Source organism: Somniosus microcephalus, chromosome 9 (genome assembly GCF_052327205.1).
Source record: "Somniosus microcephalus isolate GS21.2 chromosome 9, FLI_Smic_1.0, whole genome shotgun sequence".
In the NCBI taxonomy this organism is placed as follows: Eukaryota; Metazoa; Chordata; class Chondrichthyes; order Squaliformes; family Somniosidae; genus Somniosus; species Somniosus microcephalus.
The window spans coordinates 8341537-8363129 of record NC_140995.1 but is presented as its reverse complement, the minus strand read 5'-3'; the positions used below and the strand labels follow the sequence as shown (position 1 = coordinate 8363129).

At 45.7% G+C, this 21593-nt stretch overlaps 1 protein-coding gene across 1 annotated transcript in view; it reads right to left on the bottom strand.

Moving 5' to 3' along the window:
• The window catches only part of nol10 (nucleolar protein 10), a 71537-nt gene that overhangs the window by 21515 nt on the left and 28429 nt on the right, over positions 1–21593 (bottom strand). The window contains exons 9-14 of the mRNA XM_085996316.1: positions 20354–20439; positions 17442–17520; positions 14622–14771; positions 12976–13042; positions 4937–4989; positions 1732–1858 (exon numbers count right to left, since the gene is read on the bottom strand). Of these exons, the coding sequence (XP_085852442.1) occupies positions 1732–1858; positions 4937–4989; positions 12976–13042; positions 14622–14771; positions 17442–17520; positions 20354–20439 (562 nt within the window). The remainder of the gene's footprint in view (positions 1–1731; positions 1859–4936; positions 4990–12975; positions 13043–14621; positions 14772–17441; positions 17521–20353; positions 20440–21593) is intronic.

The following is a 21593-nucleotide window of genomic DNA, read 5'->3' as shown; positions in this document are numbered from 1 at the left end:
GTTCGAGTACAGGAACAAGGATGTCTTGCTGCAGTTGTACAGGGCCTTGGTGAGACTACAGCTTGAGTATTGTGTGCAGTTTTGGTTGCCTTATCTGAGGAAGGATGTTCTTGCCATGAAGGGAGTGCAGCGAAGATTCACCAGGCTGATACCTGGGATGGCAGGAATGACGTATGAGGAGAGATTGGGTTGATTGGGCTTCTAAACTCCAGCGAGTACAAGAATGAGAGGGGATCTCATTGAAACTTATAAAATTCTAACAGGACTAGACAGACTAGATGCAGGAAGGATGTTCCCGATGGCGGGGGAGTCCAGAACCAGGGGTCACAGTCTAAGGATAAGGGGTAAGCCATTTAGGACAGAGATGAGGAGGAATTTCTTCACCCAGAGAGTGGTGAACCTGTGGAATTCTCTGCCACACAAGGCAGTAGAGGCCAATTCATTAAATATATTCAAGAAGGAGTTAGATATATTTCTTAAGGCTAAAGGGATCAAGGGATATGGGGAGAAGGCAGGGACAGGGTACTGAATTTGGATGATCAGCCATGATCCCATTGAATGGCGGAACAGGCTCGAGGGGCCGAATGGCCTACTCCTGCTCCTATCTTCTATGTATTTAAAATCCTCATCATGGTCCTCATCTTCAGATCCCTCCATTGCCTTGCCTCACCCCATGTTTGCAACCTCCTCCAAATTTAGAACCACATCTACGCCTTTGGCTCTCCAAATCTGACCTTGGTGCATCCCCCTCTTCCCACCATTTGTGGCACGCCCTTCAAACATCTTCGCCCTACTCTCTGGAACTTTGTTCCTGAAAATCTCTGCCTTTACAAGCCTTCTTCAAACACAACTTTTCAGCAAGTTTTCACTCAACCATCTCACCATGGCTCAGCATCCATTCTTTGCCCCCACGCCCCCCCATTTTTCTACAGTAACATCACTCAAAAAAGTACTTGCTGTTAAGATATAGAATGGTATAGTAGTGTAATTGGAGATTTTCAGACCAATAGTTTTTAATTCTCAACAACTGCAGAATACAATAGTTGGATTCTTTTCTGAAAATTCCTTCTGTAACCACATTTATATTTATAAATAGCAGTCATTTTATTCAAAATATCCTCAAGAGGATGGCCTTGAATCAAAGAGTAAATGCAGTTATGATCAAGGCATCATGAACATCCAGACAATACTGTACATTGAAAAGTTAAATGGAAAAAGCACTGCAACAACAGTTTGATATACAAAAAGTAACAGGTAAATGGCACCAAAGAAATGCACTGATATCAAACATGGATATAAATTACTGCTCAAGAAAGGTAATTAACCCAAGTGCAATACATTGGGAAAAATGGCAATATAAAACTGACTCAATAAACTTCCTAGGAATATCTACTTAGCAATGCTAACTATAATTCATTTGTTTGAAATATTTGGCATTTTTCATCTGATCAGTGTAACCCAAGTAGTACATACTTGGCAAAATTCAGGATTGGATATGGGTTAACCAGATTTTACTGAAGTAAACACCAACTTTTTGGTTCAAAGAGCCAAGGCTAAAGTTTGGACCACTGGTAACCTGAAAATGTAGTCTGGGTTATCCAAAGACCTGAACAGATATTGCAAAGTACAAGCTTCTTTAAAAAAAAGTTATTTGCTGTTCCATGGAAGTAATTTCACAATTCAACTAGCCACCCTCGCCAAACATAAAATTGAATCCGTAATATAACTTACCCAGGTTTTCAAGATCCTTTCTGGTGACAAATTTATAATCATCATACACTGTAGTTTCTGGGTTTTCTTCTAGTTCTTCTGTTAAATTATCCAGGAATGAACACCAACGGGGTGCAGGCCCCAAAGTCTATGTTTAAATTGAAATGTTGACCGTTAGATCATAAACCCCCAACTAAAATCAGCATTTGCTCCCAGTTATCCAGAGTCGCAGCAAAAACTACTCAATCTGGAGAGGTACAATAATAGGTTTCATTTACAACCCATGACAAGCTTCATCGTGATTTGGGGGTGGAATGAGGTAAGGGAAAAAACAAACAACCTTCTAAAAAGGTATGCCTCATTTAAAAACTCTAAATATTAGTTTTACTCACAAATACAAACATATCTTAAAACAATGAGCACTGCAAAAAAAAACACCGTATGCGTTCCTTTATTTCCTCGTTGCCTATTTATTTCCTCTTCTCCCAAAGGTGTTGACACTAGGCTATGGCTGTAGGGTCAGAATTCAAGCTCTGGTACCTCACCCAAATGGTCATTACAGATGTATGCCTTGATAGTCAATGCTGGCAAGCTCCCATGCGAAGCTAAACCCATTCCTCTTCACCCGACACCCATACACATGTACTTGTTACAGTACTCAAGGGATAGCAATCAGAAATGGGAATCCTCGCCAATTTTCTACTGACTAATCCAAGGTGCTGCCCTGATTGCAACATCCATACCTTCATCTAGGCTTAGATTAGTAAGTTAGGTATCGAACCTGTAAACTTACTCAGCCATTGATAATTCAATATTTTCCTATCCATTAGAATGCTTTTTTCTTCTCCTCCTTAAAGCTGATTTGTTCCCAAGTCTCTGCAAATACTATGTCAATTTGCATTGGGTAAACATTTGAGGTGCCTAAGCTTGCTTGGTCCCAGCAACATTACTATGGGTATTGATGGAAGTGCTCTATCCACATTCGTTGCGATGCAGCATTTGAAGCACACACTGGAGCAGTTCTCTATTCTTTAATATATTGAGTGAAGTCTCCTAATAACGCAATGAGTAAATGCACTGTATGGAGGCACCCACAACAAGGCAAGGGGCCAAGTTCAAAAGTTCATCAGTGCTGATTCAGCAAGGGTAGTAGTGGAGATGCTATAATTAGTGGCAGTATCCTCAGGCTATGGATGGAGAAAAAATATCAGCCACTGTTACAGATCCAAATTGCTGTCTGGCTGCCCTCTTCTACCCAGTAGGCATGTAAGGAAATGCTAGAAACACTAAAGTGGGATTTTTTCCTATTCATTCATGGGATGTGGGCGTCGCTGGCAAGGCCAGCATTTATTGCCCATCCCCAATTGCCCTCAAGAAGGTGGGTGAGCCGCCGCCTTGAACCGCTGCAGTCCATGTAGTGAAGGTACTCCCACAGTGCTGTTAGGGAGTTCCAGGATTTTGACCCAGCGACGATGAAGGAACGGCGCTATATTTCCAAGTCAGCATGGTGAGAGATTTGGAGGGGAACTTGGAGGTGGTTAGACACTCTTGTTGGAGATAGTCATTGCCTGGCACTTGTGGAGCGAATGTTACTTATCAGCCCAAGCCTGAATGTTGTCCAGGTCTGGTTGCCTGGGGCATGGACTGCTTCATTATCTGAGGAGTTGCGAATGAACACTGTGTAGTCATCAGCGAACATCTCCACTTTTGACCTTATGATGGAGGGAAGGTCATTGATGAAGCAACTGAAGATGGTTGCCCTGCCCTGAGGAACTCCTGCAGCGGTGTCCTGGGGCTGAGATGATTGACCTCAAACAACCACAACCATCTTCCTTTGTGCTAGGTATGACTCCAGCCAGTGGAGAGCTGCCCCCCCGATTCCCATTGCCTTCAGTTTCACTAGGGCTCCTCGATGCCACACTCGGTCAAATGCTGCCTTGATGTCAAGGGCAGTCACTCTCACCTCACCTCTGGAATTCAGCTTTTTTGTCCATGTTTGGACTAAGGCTGTTATGAAGTCTGGAGCAGAGTGGTCCTGGCAGAACACAAACTGGGCATCAGTGAGCAGGTTATTGGAGAGAAGTGCCGCTTGACAGCACTGTCGATGACACCTTCCATCACTTTGCTGATGATTGAGAGTAGACTGATGGGGCGGTAATTGGCCGGATTGGATTGGTCCTGCTCTTTGTGGACAGGACATACCTGGGCAGTTTTCCACATTGTCGGATAGATGGCAGTGCTGTAGCTGTACTAGAACAGCTTAGCTGGAGGCACAGCTAGTTCTAGAGCACAAGTCTTCAGTTCGACATCCGGGATGTTGTTGGGGCCCATAGCCTTTGCTGTATCCAGTGCGCTCGGCCGTTTCTTGATATCACGTGGAGTGAATCGAATTGGCTGAAGATTGGCTTCTGTGATGTTGGGGACCTCAGGACGAGCATGATCATCCACTCGGCACTTCTGGCTGAAGATGTTTGCAAATGCTTCAGCCTTGTCTGCTGGGCTCCGCCATCACGGAGGATGGGGCTGTTCATTGAGCCTCCTCCTCCAGTTAGTTATTTAATTATCCACCATCATTCACGACTGGATGTGGCAGGACTGCAGAGCTTTGATCTGATCCATTGGTTGTGGGATTGCTTAGCTCTGTCTATAGCATGCTGCTTCTGCTGTTTAGTGTGCAAGTAGACCTGTGTTGCAGTTTCCCCAGGTTGGCACCTCATTTTTAGCTATGCCTGGTGCCGCTCCTGGCATGCTCTTCTACACGCCTCATTGAACCAGGGTTGGTCCCCCGTCTTGATGGTAATGGTAGAGTGAGGGATATGTGGACCAGGGGGTTACAGATTGTGGTGGAATACAATTCTGCTGATGACCCACAGATTTGACTATGACAGCCCCATAGTTGAACAATCCCAGCACTGACTGCCCAGACTTCTACAATAATGGCAAACACACAAAATACTGGAGGAGAAAAGCACTTAAGAGCTGTACTGCTGGCTCATGTTTAATGAAAGCTGCTGTTTAATGAGCAAAACGCAAGTGAAAAGTTATATAGCACTAGGACAATCACACAGTACAAGCAAATTATGTTATTTTACCTAAAATAAGCTTCTCAATAGAAACCTCCAATTAAAAAGGCGGATGAAATCCTAGAAGCTAGACAAGTACAAAATAATCTTTCCACAATTTTGTGAAAACATCACAAAGAAATTCACCAATCTGCTTTACTTACTGGAACATAGAATGTATTCATCTTCGGCGATTCATTAGCCAGGAAGAACATTCCTGGAAAGGTAAAAATAGAATTGGGAAAACAAATCAAGATATATTCAGGAAAATAGAGAAACATAACTTGTTCTGCTCTAGTGAGTGTGGACAGCTTTCATAAATGTTTACTTGGACCACTTGCTTCTGTATTATTAACCTTTCACTGTTTCCCCCCAAGTCTCCACTGCATCAGAAGTCTTTCTGGGATGATTAAGGCCATAAATACAGGAAACTTTGGTTTAACCGGAGGTTAAATGTCCGGAAAGCTCTATCTACCGGCAAAATTCAGGAGCCGTTTCCTATAAGTTTTTTTTACTTCTCATTGCTTTTCCCCCCCCCCCCCCCCCCCCAGTCGTGGCTCCCAAGCGTCTAGCTGAAGCTGTTGCTTAGCTACAGAGACGCTTTTAAGCTGCGGCCAACTGTTTTGAAGCTGTTGCTAAGCAACAGGGTTTGTTGTTTCACACGGAGCTGAGAAGCTCCGTATGTTTTAACATTAGCGCTGGTTTATACGGCAGTTTTGATGGGACAGCACCAACTCGGTCCCGTCAGTGCCAGATACCAGAAAGTTTCCTGTAAAACTATAGCCACCATTAATATTCTCCCAGCAGAAAAGAGGGAGGGCGGGGAAGAGAGGAACTGGTCTGCTATTTAAAAAAAAAAAACCTGCCCCACCTTCATAAAATCAAAGAGTCCAATTTAACCAATTTCCTATATCCTTTTTTTCTTCCTTCCTATGGAAGGGATTCCAGATCCCCTGTGCAGTGTGAAAACATTGAACATGCTAGAGCTCAATGTCAAAACAAAAAGGGGAAAAAATTTAAATAGTTTTTCCATGGATTTAATTTTGTCATTGTTAAATTAGGAGTGAGTGAGCACTTAAATAAATGGATAGTAGAGTTGAGAGCTCCTATATTTTAATTTTATTATACTGGCATTAAACAAAAATGTACAACACAATTGCAACATGCAAGATAGCAGAAAGTAGATGGTGAAAAATAAATCTGTTCTTTTCTTACATTGACACATCATTACTATATATAAATATTTATTTTCCTTATACTGAAGCAACTGTGATAAATTGATGGGAATAGGCACTTCTATGCTTTGGGTTGAACATTTGAATCATTAGCAGAGATAATTTAGATATAATGGCCTAGAAATTCGGTGGGCTGCACCACCAGTTAGCGCCCAAAGAGGGCACTTAGTGGGCTTAGCGACACTCGCGAAATTTAGCAGGGCGCTAATGGCGGCGTTAGCCTGTAGCGCTGCGCCACCACCGATGACGTCGGTGTGCGCAGCGCCCCGCTAGCGAAATTTGGTAGCGCCCCCCGCTGTAACGCCGGTCGCAATTTGCGACCGGTTCAGGGGGGCCTACCTGCAGCAGTAGAGGCCCTAATTAAAGGAGGGGTGCGGGGTGGCCATTTTTTTTGCTGGCCGCCTGCCAGCACCTCTTCGCGCCGCCGCCCCCGGCCTCCTGAGCCCCCCCCCCACCCCCCGCGTTGTGCCGTCTGTGTCCCAAGAGCCCGGCACTTCTCCTCGGTGCCAGGCTCTTGCCGGCACTCGCGATCTCTGATCGCACTGCAGCAGGCCCTCTCCCCTTTAAGGGGAGGAAGGCCTGCAGTACCGCACGCTGCAATTTTCAGTTGCAGCGCCCCAAGAGGGATGCGGGGCGCCTCGAGCAGCGCCCCGCTTCCGTTTGGGGTGCTGAAACTGAATTTCCGGCTGGCGCTCGCGGCTCCTTCCGGGGCGGTACTTCCGGCATCCAGGCGAGACTGGCGCCCCAAATGGGGCGCCACCGAATTTCTAGGCCAATATATCCAACACCACAAGATCTTCTGCAGGCAGGAGTAAGTTATTTTTAAGACTGAGATCCCCATTTCATTCACATTAGCTATAGGCAGATCCCAGAATTTTACTGTATCCTGTTCACCATAGGATTGCAGAATGTGTATATTTGAATGTAAAACACAGGAATGACAAGCTGACTTGGACATCAGCAACAGCTTCCCTCATGACATACAAAAATTTAACCCAAGTGTAGGAGTACATCAAATGAGATGCTGCTGTTCTTTCTCTCTTGGCCCAAGGCCTCCAGAGTGGGAAAAACCAAAGATTATAAAGAACTAAAATAAAACACATGGACAGACAGCTTTTGCAGAAAAAGTGCTTTAGTAATGCAGGCAGGAATGAAGTCAACCAATGTAGCGTTTATTCTAGAGAAGTGTTAAACGCAAAATACAAACATTATACGGTCAGTTAACAGGAATGCATTCCTAATTAGCTTTATTGAGAGTCTGGGGCTTCAGAATTCAGTTCACAAGACAGATGTTCAAACACTAAGGGGGAGAAATTCATTATAGCCCAGGAATGGGTGGTAACTTTTGAAAAGGTTGAGAATTAGCACCAGGCAAAATTCCATCTCACTGCACAAAGGATTGGAGTGCTAATGACCTAGCTCAGTGGCGTTAAACTCAAAGCAGTGACCAATATCAGGTGCAGTCTAATCACAAGTCATCATTGGCACAGGCTCTTTTTTAGTTCTTAAAGGGGAGGTTCATTGATGCTGCAGAAACTAATTTCTCCCATCCTGCCCCCTCCCCTTAACCTCAAGCTTGTGCTTTTATGATTTCAGATAATGAGCAAGCCCCCAAACAGCCTGTCCAAGGGCACTGTTGAGAGTGAGGCAGAAGAAGAGAAGGAAGAAGACACTATGTCACTGCATGTCTCACCCACAGGCACCAGCTCAGATACTGGCACTACACGTTCTTTAGAGGCTAGTATAGTAGCGGGATCTGCACAGGGGACGAGCGGGCTGCAGCAAAGCCAGGGGGAAAGGGTAGGTTGGGAGCCAGCTCCCCGGAGGGCAGGTTTGCGTGGAAGTTCTGCTGCACAGGACTCAGATGAGGACCTCGATGGGGAGGTCTTTAGATGAAGGGTGATGGGCATGCACACTGAGATGATAGGTGCAATGGCAAGGGTGCCAGAGAACCTCTCGGCAATAGTAAGGAGCATGAAGGAGTCCACCTCCAACATTGCATAGAGCTCTGTGCACACCATGGAGCCCATCATTTCCAGTCTGCAAAGGATGGTCGGCTCCCAGAGAGATCGTGACGACCCAGACCTGATGCCGTGTGATGGGTGATTTGGCAGCTTCCATTGCAGCACAGGTGGAAGTGACGCAATGTAGTCTATGCTTGGTGGCATTCAATCTCAGGCTGCTCTCATGCAGTCTCAGCTTGATGCAACGCAACCTCTGACTGCTGCCTTCGTGGCTGAGTCTACCACCGTTGCAGCAGGCCAGCAATCTGCAACATCCGATTGCTAGGGATGCGGAGGTGCTTCTCCGGGGGAGTGGTAGTGGGTCAGTGGAGCAGGAAGCTGTTGTCCTCTCAGGATGACAGCGTTCCTGCTCCTACCACTGGAACTCCACCACGGTCCATGTCGCAGCCCATCATCCAGCCAGCCCAGACAGCTGCCGCCCATGCCGAGGCGGTGCAGTCTACAGCCGGGCTTTCCAGGCCCAGAGCTGGTCGAGGGCGTCCTGCAAGGCCATCTGAAGTCTCCCGCACGGACACTCAGCAGCCTTCCACCAGCCCTGCTGCAGCCACTGGGCCAACACTTTGTAGGAGCACTAGAGTAGGGAAAGGCACAGTAACGAGAGGCACTAAGGGTTTGCATAAGGGTGAATAGGTAATATTGTTGTTGTAGTAAATATGTGTTCACTGATCATTGATAAATTTATTAATTCAGTTTGGATTATTGTGTTTTAAAAAAAAATTTGTTCATGGGATGTGGGCGTCGCTGGCAAGGCCAGCATTTATTGCCCATCCCTAATTGCCCTTCAGAAGGTGGTGATGAGCTGCCGCCTTGAACTGCTGCAGTCCGTGTGGTGAAGGTGCTCCCACAGTGCTGTTCGGGAGGGAGTTCCAGGATTTTGACCCAGCGATGATGAAGGAACAGCCGACATATTTCCAAGTCAGGATGGTGTGCGACTTGGAGGGAACTTGGAGATTGTGGTGTTCCCATGCGCCTGCTGCCCTCGTCCTTCTAGGTGGTAGAGGTCGCGGGTTTGGGAGTTGCTGCAGTGCATCTTGTAGATGGTACACACTGCAGCCACGGTACGCCGGTGGTGGAGGGAGTGAATGTTTAAGGTGGTGGATGGGGTGCCAATCAAGCGGGCTGCTTTGTCCTGGATGGTGTCGAGCTTCTTGAGTGTTGTTGGAGCTGCACTCATCCAGGCAAGTGGAGTGTATTTCATCGCACTCCTGACTTGTGCCTTGTAGATGGTGGAAAGGCTTTGGGGAGTCAGGAGATGAGACACTCGCCACAGAATACCTAGCCTCTGACCTGCTCTTGTTGCCACAGTATTTAGTGGCTGGTCCAGTGATGTTTCTGGTCAATGGTGACCCCCAGGATGTTGATGGTGGGGGATTCGGCGATGGTAATGCCGTTGAATATCAAGGGGAGGTGGTTAAACTCTCGCTTGTTGGAGATAGTCATTGCCTGGAACTTATGTGGTGCAAATGTTATCTGCCTCTTATTAGCCCAAGCCTGAATGTCGTCCAGGTCTTGTTGCATGCGAGCATGGACTGCTTCATTATGAGGAGTTGTGAATGACACTGAACACTGTGCAGTCATCAGCGAACATCCCCATTTCTGACTTTATTTTGGAGGGAAGGTCATCCTGCAGTGTTGTCCTGGGGCTGTGATGATTGACCTCCAACCTTCATCCTTTGTGCTAGGTATGATTACAGCCATTAGAGTGTTTTCACCACCCCCCCCCGCCCGATTCCCATGGTGTCTCTCATTTCAGCTTTGCGCTATGATATAGCCTGCGACAGAGATGGAATGATGGGGATGTGGTGAACAACGGGGATCTGGGGTTTAATTTATTGGAACCGCAGTCTGATGAGGCGGTCGCGGACTGCCTTCCGGAAGGCCGATTGAGTGTCCGCCTCCCCCTCCCCGAGGTGGTCCCGCAATCCCTGGTGGCAAGTTGTGGAGCATGCAGCAGACCACGACGAAATGAGACACCCGCTCAGCAGAGTACGGGAGGGCTCCTCTCGAGTGGTCAAGACAGTGAAACCGTTGCTCGAGCACCCCAATGGTCTGCTCGATGATGTTCCTGGTGGCGGCATGGCTCTCATTATATGGGGTTGCGGAGGGGAGTCATGAGTCAGGTGGAGAGCGGATGCTTCTCCTCCAGTTTGTGCGGTCTTGGGCCAGGGCTTCCCCGGTGTCAGTGGGGATGTTGCACTTTTTCAAGGAGGCTTTGAGGGTACCCTTGAAGCATTTCCTCTGCCCACCTGGGGCTCTCTTGCCGTGTCGGAGCTCCGAGTAGAGCTCTTGTTTTGGGAGTCTCGTATCGGGCATGCGGACAATGTGACCCGTCCATCAGAGCTGATTGAGCGTGGTCAGAGCTTCGATGCTGGCCTGAGCGAGAACACAAGACATTGGTGCGCCTATCCTGCCAATGGATTTGCAGGATCTTGCGGAGGCAGCATTGGTGGTACCTCTCCAGTGCTTTGAGGTGCCTGCTGTACATGGTCCATGTCTCTGAGGCATACAGGAGGGCGGGTATTACTACTGCTCTGTAGACCATGAGCTTGGTGCCGGGTTTGAGGTCCTGATCTTCAAACTCTCTTCCTCAGGCGACCGAAGGCTGCGCTGGCACACTGAAGGCGGTGTTGGACTTAGTCATCGACATCTGTCCTTGTTGACAGTAGGCTCCCGAGGTTTGGAAAGTGGTCCACGTTGTCCAAGGCCTTGTCGTGGATTTTGATAATTGGGAGGCAGTACTGTGTGGCGGGGGCAGATTGGTAGAGGACCTTTGTCTTACGGATGTTTAGTGTATGGAAGCCAAGCGCAAGCAGCGCATGTCAACTCAAGCACCCCACCCACCCGCCCCTTCAACCACCGTCTGCCCCACCTGTGACAGAGACAGTCGGTCCCGCATTGGACTCATCAGTCACCTGAGAACTCATTTTTAATGTGGAAGCAAGTCATCCTCGGTTCCAAAGGACTGCCTAAGGAGGAGGAGAGCGGATAACCGTCGTCTCCAACCAGCCAGCCACAAGCTTGACGGGGTGGCTGGAGGAGTGCTGGCGCAGGATGACGGCATCGTGGCTGCTGCCAGGATTGTGGGCATTCACATTGAGGATTCGCTGTCTGTGGTCGCACACCAACTGCACATTAAGTGAGTGGCAGCCTTTGCGGTTATGGAAGATCTTAGGATTGTTATGTGGTGCCCGCAAAGCCACGTGGGTGCAGTCAATGGCGGCCTGCACCATGGGGAAGCCCCCTATCCTGGCAAAGCCACATGCGCGCTCGTCCTGCTTCTCTCTGGTGATGGGGAAGGAAATGTAGTCTCTTCTCCTACTGTAGAGAGCCTCGGTGACCTTCTGGATGCAGCGATGGACGGCGAACTGCGAGATGTGAGATGTTAGCTATGTCTCCTGTTGCAGACTGGAAGGATCCTCTGGCGAAGAAATTGAGCTCCTCGGTGACCTTGACTGCCACTGAGAGCTGTGGTTGCCCTGATCTGAGACTAGAGGTCTGGTTGCAGGAGGTGGTAGAGTTCTGTGACCACCTCCTTGCTGAAGCGGAGCCTTCTAATACACTGCTCCTCACTTAATTGGAGGTAGAAGTGCTCTCGGAATACCCTATTGAGAGCCCTCATGGCCCTTCACCTCCCTCTGGCTACATGTTCCAATCTTTCTCGCTGCCTCTGCCACAGATCCTGGAGGGCGAGGTCGACTGCCAGTACAGCCCCCATTAATGAAACCAAGTGTAGCATTTTGACATGTTGAGAGAATAAATGTAACTAATTGTGCGTAGCCACAACACTCCTGATACTAAACAACCTCTAAAATGACTGAATTAAACTGTTGCACAATGTCAAACTGCAATCTAGTATACTGTATTCGCTGCTCACGATGCGGTCTCCTCTACATTGGGTGACCGCTTTGCGGAACACCTCCGTTCAGTCCGTAAGGGTGACCCCGAGCTTCCAGTCGCCTGTCATTTTAATTCAACGCTCCATTCCCACTCGGACCTCACTGTCCTTGGCCTCTTGTATTGTTCCACGGAAGCTCAACATAAGCTCGAGGAACAGCACCTCATCTTCCGATTAGGCACTCTGCAGTCTTCCGGACTCAATATCGAGTTCAACAATTTCAGATCATAACCTCGGCCCCTATTTCATTTTTTCTTGTAATTTTTCCACTCCTTTCCCCCCCCCCCCGACTTTCCTTTTGTTTCGCTCTCACACCTGGCAGCTATCCCTTGCCCTGCCAGTACACTTTACACCCAATCTCAGCCTATTACCATCTCGTCTAGCTTCTAACACCTTTCATTGTCTCTTTTTTACTTCTTTTGTTTCTTTTATTCTTTTGTCCGATCGCAGCCCTGCCTCCGATCCATCTTTTCTTTCCAGTTTTGAAGAAGGGTTCGACCCGAAACGTCAACTCAAATTTCTGTCCACGGATGTTGCCTGACCTGCTGAGTTTTTCCAGCATTTTCTGTTGTTATTAAGGAAGCAGTGAAACTGCACTAACATGACAGCTGCGACTCATTACCCATGATCCCTATAAGTAGCGCCCCTGGAGCCAGCATCCGCTTCTTGACGCCTCCTCTCCGTCGTGGCGAGGCACTAAGGCCGTGGGGGGGGGGGGGGGAAGACAATAAATTTTGCCGATCGGGCACCCAGTGAGCGCTGTACTCTCACTGACACCACGATCTGCTTGGCACTGAGGTCCCTGGTGGTAACTCGTAGCGGCGGTGCTACGGGGGCAGGGGGGGGTATTTGGCATGCTTTGCTGGATTCGCCTCGCACCAGCGTTACTGCATCAGCGCCCCAGCCAGGTGCTAACTGGAGGCGTTAACCAACTGAATTTCACCCCCTCCCCTTTGTGTATTTTTCTAGGAGACATCAGACTGACAAAATGCATCTTGTAAAATGTACATGTAGCAGCACTTTCATGTGCAAAGTGATGTTGCACTTACCAGAGTTAGGATAAAGGCAAAGGTCATTGATGTCATGCTCCGCTTCAATGGAGGTGAATATTTTCCCCTAAAAAGAAATGAATTTCTGGTCACTAAAATATTTGTACATCTTGGTATCATCTCATCTTTCTTCCCCTTCTACTACCCCACTTCCAGTTTTTTTCCATGTTTATCTTGATGCCCTTTTATTCTCAACTCACTGCTACATTGCCGCCAGAAATATTAGGCGGGCCACACCTATTGGAGACGATCAAACACAGTTGCACAGCAAAGTCACTGGATTGTTGGAGATTTGAACCTTTGGGAAATTGCCCCATCAGCAGATGAAAATCCTGGTATAATCACACTGCCAGTTTATTTACTCTGTAGTTGTGTTTGGGAGACACTGCTGATAATGCCCTCCAGTAACTGTTGTCCAAAGTCTGAAGTTTCCTCACCAGACATACGTCTGCATTCATCATTGTGGAACGGCCTACACAGGAAAGCTTGCAACATGCTAGACAACATCATGTTCTAAATGTCCAAATCCAATGCCACATACCAAGCTGGCATGTCACAAGCTCCATGTGTAAGGGACTTTAGCAAAGAGGCGACAGTGGGTGTAGGCAAGTACATTACCCGTAAGTAGCATATAAAAGTAGTGAATCACTGAACCAACAAAGGAAGTAGATAAACACTTGGAAGAAAAATAAGACAAATAAGACAGGATACAGGAAGAGTGCAGCTCCAACAACACTCAGGAAGCTCGACACCATTCAGGATAAAGCAGCCCACTTGATTGGCACCCCATCCACCACCTTCAACATTCACTCCCTCCACCACCGGCGCACTGTGGCCGCAGTGTGTACCATCTACAAGGTGCACTGCAGCAACTCGCCAAAGCTCCTTCACCAGCACCTTCCAAACCCGCGACCTCTACCACTTCGAAGGACAAGGGCAGCAGACGCATGGGAACATCACCACCTACAAGTTCCCCTCCAAGCCACACACCATCCTGACTTGGACCTGTATCGCCGTTCCTTCACTGTCGCTGGGCCAAAATCCTGGAACTCCCTTCCTAACAGCATTGTGGGTGTACCTACACCATATGGACTGCAGCGGTTCAAGAAGGCGGCTCACCACCATCTTCTCAAGGGCAATTAGGGATGGGCACTAAATGCAGGCCTAGCCAGCGACGCCCACATCCCATCAATGAATTAAAAAAAAATTAAAAATTTTTTTGGAAACCAGATTAGAGCAGGTAGCTCAGATATAATGCTAGCACTGACACACACACAATCAGCCAAATGGCCTTCTGTGATTAAAGTTTCTAGCTAGCAATCAGCAAACAGACTAATTTGAAGTGATGCATGTTTTGCAACCAATGTGTTTAAATTGAGAAGCTGCTTGTCTTATAGCAACTGAATTCAGAGCACCTGTGACAACACAAGCTGCACAAGTGGAGTTACTGAAAGTCACAACTGCAACTAAGTTTCTGGCCACGGATGACAGATACTGGGAGAAGATCTGCACAGGCAATACATACAACTAAAATACATTGCTGGTTTGTACAGGTGGACTGAGTGCTCAGTCACAACGAGGTGGGTTTCTGTGCCACTGGAGTCAACACGACCACCTCATTTATATTCAAAACATTAATAACCTACCGTATTCTGATTCCACATTTTTACAATCCTGGAATCTGCTGAAATGACCAAATCCAACTGTTCCTGGAATTCAATGGATTTAATTGGTAGTCCATAATGATGGTCCTTGACAATCAGCGGACGGCTTGAACGAAGATCATATAACAAAACCTTGTATGGAATATCAAAAGAACATTTGAATTTTGATTAGAGTTGGTAAATGATTAACTGAATTGCATTACTGTCGACTTTACAATATGCAAACAAAGGTCACGTTCATAAAAAGAGAAATATTCTGAACGCTTTGCAAATGCTAATTAATTAAAAAAAATTTATCTTAGGGATGCGAGTGAAGCTGGCAAGGCTACATTTATTGCCCATCCCAAGTTACCCTAGGAGCGCGATGGTGGACCTCTCTCTTCCTTGCGCTGCATTCCTTGTGGTGATGGTGCTCCCACAATGGTGATAGGTCAATGATAACCCCCCCCAACATATTGATGGCAAGGACTCGGCAATGGTGGCGCCATCGAAAGTCAAGGATAGAAAGAGAAGAGCCACTCTCCTGACCTTATGACAGAGGGAAGGTCATTGACGAAGTAGCTGAAGATGGCGGGACCGAGGACGCTTCATCGAGGAACTCCTGCAGTAATGTCCTGGGGCTGTGATGACTAGCCTCTGACAACCACAACCACCTTTCTTTGTGTTAGGTATGACTCCAACCAATGAAGAGGTTTCTCTTCGACCCCCATGGACCTCAGTTTTGCTGGGGTTCCATATTTGGTTGAATTCTGCCTTCATCTCAACAGCAGCTATTTTCATCAAATACCAAGTTCGCGGTTGTGAGAAAAAGATTTGGAGAATGCAGTCAAAGCTTTTACAAATCAATTATTTTATTGATTGCCAAAATTGATTGCACAGTTCTCTCTCTCTCTCTCTCTCTCTCTCTCGTGTGCCAACACCCAAATACAATTTTTTTTTATGGCTGTAGCTGGGCAAAGGAAGCAATGCCTTAAAGTAACAAGGTCAAAGAGTAATAAAATCCATTTATGTGTTGCACAAAAAATGTACCATAAATCTGGAGTATAATAAAATCGCGCTCCCAATTTGAGGTCACAACCTTTGTAGTTTAGTATCCATGAGGAGTGTGTTTTATACTTGAAAGTTTATGACACTTTAGGCACCCAGTGTTACTGGAACAGGATTCAAGACAAAGCTAGCTTTCGTACAGCAGAAGAGAAACAGTGTGGTGTTAGGCAAACTGTCCATAGCTGTAATTGGCAGCTTGAATATTTGCTGCTCTGGTGATTGAGAAGCATTTCAGTGAAGTAGAGCAGGCATGGCTTAATAATAGGATGAAAATCATTAAGTTCACAAGCAAATTATAATTGGCCCAGAAATTCGGGTCGGGGGCTTCCCGCGGGTGCAAGCCCCCGACCTGCACTTACCTAGCGCGCCGGCTGTTGAGTTCTGGGCCCGCGTGGGATTCCGATCCGGGGCCTGCTCCAACTGCCGGCGCACTGTGCTTGCGTATCCCAGGGGCGCAGTTAGTTCGATGCGTCCCCTGGGATCACGTGGGCCATGGGCAGCCAATCGGAGCAGGAAATGCTCCATTCATAAGATTGACAGGAAGAGCTGTCAAGACTTATAAATACTACGGCCCCAAAATAGCACTAAACCTTCAAATAAATTTTTAAAAAATCACATTTTTTAAATAAACTATAAATTACATGAAATAACTATTTTAGAACAATAATTTAAATTTTTGATTTTTTTTTTAATATGCTAACGGGGCTAAAAATAAACTTACCTTGCTTTAAAGTATTTATTTAAAAATAATAAACCTGTGGAAAAAATGTTTTAATTTTAATTAATTCACCACTTACCTTGCAAAAAGCAGGCCTTACGCCTGTTTTTTACATGTCTAACTTCTGCAGGCTTACCCTCCCGGGAAAACCTGCAAAAAAAAAACCCTAAGTTCGACGCGCACGCGCAGCCTCCCCCGCGCTCAACCTCTGAACCCCTTCGTTCAGAGGAACGGAAGTGCCGGTTTCCCGCGCATGCGCAATGCATGCAGGAAACCGGCACTTCCATCGGGTGAGTACCCCGTGCGTACTCACCCGTGGAGACCCGAATTTCTGGGCCATTAATTTCTAGCTTTTTAGATTATTTTTTAATGCCGGCTCAGCGGGGTAAACAACATCCAGAGCAATTACATCAGCTGGTGTGGTGTATTGGTAATATGACCATGACAACAGAGTGGGAGCTTCAATTGTTTTGTAAATTTGTCTTGGTCTTAATTATTTGCTAATCAGCAGCATTAGGGCTGCATTCATGCTGCCACTTTTGCACTGATGCAGAGTGGTTTTGAATTCAATGCAAAAATGGCAGTGTAACTCAGGAGACTACTGAGGGCGCTAAATTCCTGAGGAATGAGACCCCTGGACTGATTCGATTTCCCAAAGTTTGCAGTACAAGTCCAGCCCAAGTAGATTTCTAAAACAAATCACTGGTCCCACTCAGCCTACATGTGTCAATGCAGCACACCTCTTTTCATGTTGGCATGGAGTTTCCAATTCATGAGGTCAGATGCTGTAGGAACTTTTGTAATAAAATTCATACAAAAAGGGAGAGAAAAAAATTTCACATTGAAATCTTTTCAATTTAAAAAAGCAATTTATAAAAAGATAAGAATTGATGTTTCTGAATGAAATTGCAAGATTATGAATTTCACACGTTGCATCATGACAAGGACAACAAAGTCAATACTTTTTTTTAAAGTAAAGAAAGTCTAAATGAGTACATTTAACAGATCAGACATATTCTGGAAAACATGATACTCACCTGGCCTGTTGTGGTGCCAACAACCATATGTAATGCTCCTTTAAACTTCAAAGCAGAAATAGAAGGCAAACCATCAATCCTGTAATTAAAAAAATACAATTAAAAAGTGCAAGAAGGATATTATACACTATTACTTTTAAAAGCTGGGTTAATTCCCTTTTTGTCTGCCAGGTATCTCCAGACGGAGAACAGGTGATCCAGACCTCTCCTCCTGCCAATGCTGCTCTAAACCTCTTTAGCGGATGGCAGGTGCTCAATAACATTCCAGGATAGGAATGTTCAAACTTTTATTCTTCATGGAGGTGCTTAGGTGCATACTATGGAGCCCGAGGGACCTCACAGAAAGTTTGGAATCAATGTTCCAACAAATTTATATAGGTGTCGAGTTACCCACAAATTCTGGTGTTCTGATTTAGGATTTATCCACATTGGGGCAACAGCATCAACAATAGCCAAACCCACCCCCAACATTCAAATAGGACAAACCAATGAGTAGGAAATAAAAATGGAAGTAGAACCGAGCTGCTTGTACATCATGGGTGAGATTGCCAGGACTTGCACATGGCTCATGGGTCGTAGTTTGGACACTTATTTGAGGATAATTCCTGTTTCCCCCTCCTTGTGGAGAAGCAACACAGTTTATATTGTGAACTCAATATAAAAGAACAGAAAAAAAACTGAGTTATCCTACCACTGCTACAAGGCACTGCAGCAGTATACTCCTAGTGAGCTATAAACCAGACTGAACATGACTGTACTTTCAAAATACTAGATTGGCCTAAGCAGTCTGGTTGGATTGAAACTCAGCAAACAAAGAAGAATGTTCACCTAGTCTGAAGTTTTTATGGCTGGTAAATCAAATCATATTACAGGAAACTCTTTTTACCGGCACCTAAATATCCGGAAATCTCTCAACCGGCAAAATTCAGGAGTAGGTTTAGGTAAGTTTTACTATATATTAGTGGCCGTGTAACCAGGGTTCCTGGATCTGTGGTCGTGTAACCGGGGTTCCTACACCTGTGGCCGTGCAACAGGGACTCCTGGATCTGTGGCCGTGCAACCAGGACTCCTGCACAAGTGCCGTGTAACCGGGGCTCCTGGATCTGTGGCCGTGTACGGGGCTCCTGCACCTGTGGCCGTGTAACCGGGGCTCCTGCACAAGTGCCGTGTAACCGGGGCTCCTGCACCTGTGGCCATGTACGGGGCTCTCGTTCCTTGGTAAGTATACCACTCTGTAATCCGGACTTTTGATCAACCGGCACCACGCCGGTCCCGGATTAAAAAAAAGTTTCCTGTACTAGCAGGTGATTGAGAGTCCTAGTAGCAACTTTTACTCTAGCATTTTCATTATCAACTGCAAACTCAGTGGGCTAGCTCCAAGTTTGGAACTTAGTGACTGACTTGAGCTAATCTACAATTCTGGAACTGCTATCTAAAAAAAAAGGGGAAAAAAACATGTGCCAAATAGCTTTCATTGGCTATATTAGCAAGATCTCGGATTGTGTTGGGAGGATATGCTATTTCATAAATGAGAGGAGCATTATACCATATAATACATAAAGTATAACATAACAACAAGAGTCTTGATGGCTCTTTCCTACAGGAGCAAAGGAACTGCCTTGATAAAAGCTGTTTGCTAAGGTGGATCTCTGTTTTAACATTACCCGGCCCTTTAAAGCAACAAAAGCCTAACTAGACCAGGGCAAAAATCTGAGTTTCTACTTGCTCGATCACTCGAGATGTAGAGATACATACTGCAGGAAGTGGTTGACTGTTGTTCCTCAGGGCAGTTTATATGCAAAACGAAATTGAAATTACTTGTGCAATATGTTCTCCATTTTGCTGCTTGTGAAACACACTAGAGTTTGTAAATTAGCTGCCACATTTGCCTACAAACCAACAGCGACTGCACTTCAAAAGTAATTAATTGGCTGGAAAATGCTATGAGATGTTCTGAGAGCATGAAATAAAGTTATTTCTTGAGACGATATTTATTTTGTTAATTTTCAGTCATTTCTAGCCAACAGTGAAAATGACTTGGTCTAGATTAATCGTCCAGGCTCCACACACAGAAAACAACTAGCTCCAATTGAAGAGTCCGAGGTAGAGCATTATATGGGCTTGGGTCTGCAATCAGGTTTCTCAATCACTGACATTATTATTGGGATGAACTAGTGGAGGATCCCTACATGGAGGAAAAAAATTAAATCAGACAAAAGTAAAGTCAGAGGCACGGGTTATCAGATTGCAGCGCTAAATCTAATCAATATTGATAGAACTCCCATAGTGTTCCAGAGAGTCAAGACTAAGTATAGTATTCAGGTCAAGGTGGTTAGAAAATGGTAGGCTAACTGAACCCAGTGGGCAAAAAATAAAGGGCGGGGGGGGGAGGAGAATCAGGAAAGGGATGGGAGAGGTAGATGGAGAAGGGGAGATTAGAGGATGAGGAGGGAACAAGTTCCAATTTGAATTGTTATTTCACTTTACTTACGCTATTACTAGTGAAATTATTTTTTTCCTGTATGTTTGTTTCCCTTTCAGTTCCATGACTTCTGATGTGTGCTTATTTTTCAGCTGACGAGCAGACTGAAGTTGAACTGCTGAGAAGCTGTTTCCCAAGCTTCGCTTCAATGATTTGAGTCCGCAAGTGTTTTTCCATCATTTTTCGGTTTCAATACTTAATTTTTTTTTTTTTTTTTTTTTTTAAACTTGCTTTGACCTGGGGCAGCCAGAAATCTGATTTTTCTGCGAACAGGTTACATTGGGAATTTTTATGTCCAAGTAAAAGGCTGTCGCCCCCACTAAACTCAATTATTCACATTTACATTCACAGTGCCACCTACATGTGTCTTTGGTATCTTGAAATCACTCAATGTTTTTTATTATAGATGCATTCACACTATATTGCTTACTCTGTATCATTTGTCACACTGCTCAAGGCACAGTCAAGTATTCCTACTCGATTTCTTGTTCGTGGATCCCAACATTCTACTTTACCCTAAAATGGACAAAAAATATTTTAAGAGGTAAAACATTAAAAAAATCTAAATAATTACTAGCTGCAACTTTATCACCCAATTAATCTCACTTCAACACCTAAACTGTGCTGCTATGACTATAAAGAATTTAAATGCGACAATGCTCTTAACTGAATATTTTTAATCTAGTATGTGCTCGCCAGAATGGTCATAAACATGAGCAGTTCAAAACTGCCACGGGCTGTGGTGGAAAGGGTGGACAGCTTTAAGTTCCTCGGAGTCCACATCACGGAGGACCTCTCCTGGTCCCTCAATACCTCCTCTCTGGTGAAGGCGGCCCAGCAGCGCCTATATTTCCTAAGGAGGCTGAAGGGATGTAACTTGTCACCCCTGATCCTCTCTAACTTTTACCGCTGCACAATAGAGAGCATCCTGACGAACTGTATCACAGTATGGTATGGCAGCTGTAGCTACTATGACCGGAAAGCCCTGCAGTGGGTAGTCAAAACTGCCCAACGCATTACCGGCACCCGGCTACCGACCAGAGCACATATACCAGAAACGCTGTTTACGGAGGTCACGGTCCATCATCAAAGACCCTACCCACCCCAGCCACAGTCTGTTCGCCCTCCTGCCATCTGGGAGACGCTACAGATGCATTCGCACCCGAACGACCAGATTTAGGAACAGCTTCTTTCCCAGGGCTGTCATCCTACTGAACTCCACAAATAAACTCTAAAGCCTGCACATCTGCCAATGCACTTTATTAGGGTTATGTTTATGTTAATGTATTACAAGCCAAATGTATGTTGAATGTTTAAATGTCTTAATCTAAATGTACACTCTCGGGAGCCGCAAGCCTACATTTCGTTGTACTGCACTTGTGCACTAACAATGACAATAAAGTTGATTATTATTATTATATTATTAAATCCACAAAACTAATCAGCAATATTTTATGAATTTCTGATCAAAGTTGATCAAGATTGAATACCCCATCTCCTGAGGAAGCAATGGCTCATCCTGGAGTACTACTCCATGGGCACTGCCAGTCCAGAAAGTTAGTGCTGACAAGTTATTTGACTAAGGCGCTTGTCCGAATATAATCATCATGTAATAGTAAAGAAATTGTAACTCTGCATCAGCGGCAAGTACACAAATTTTTGAAGGTGAC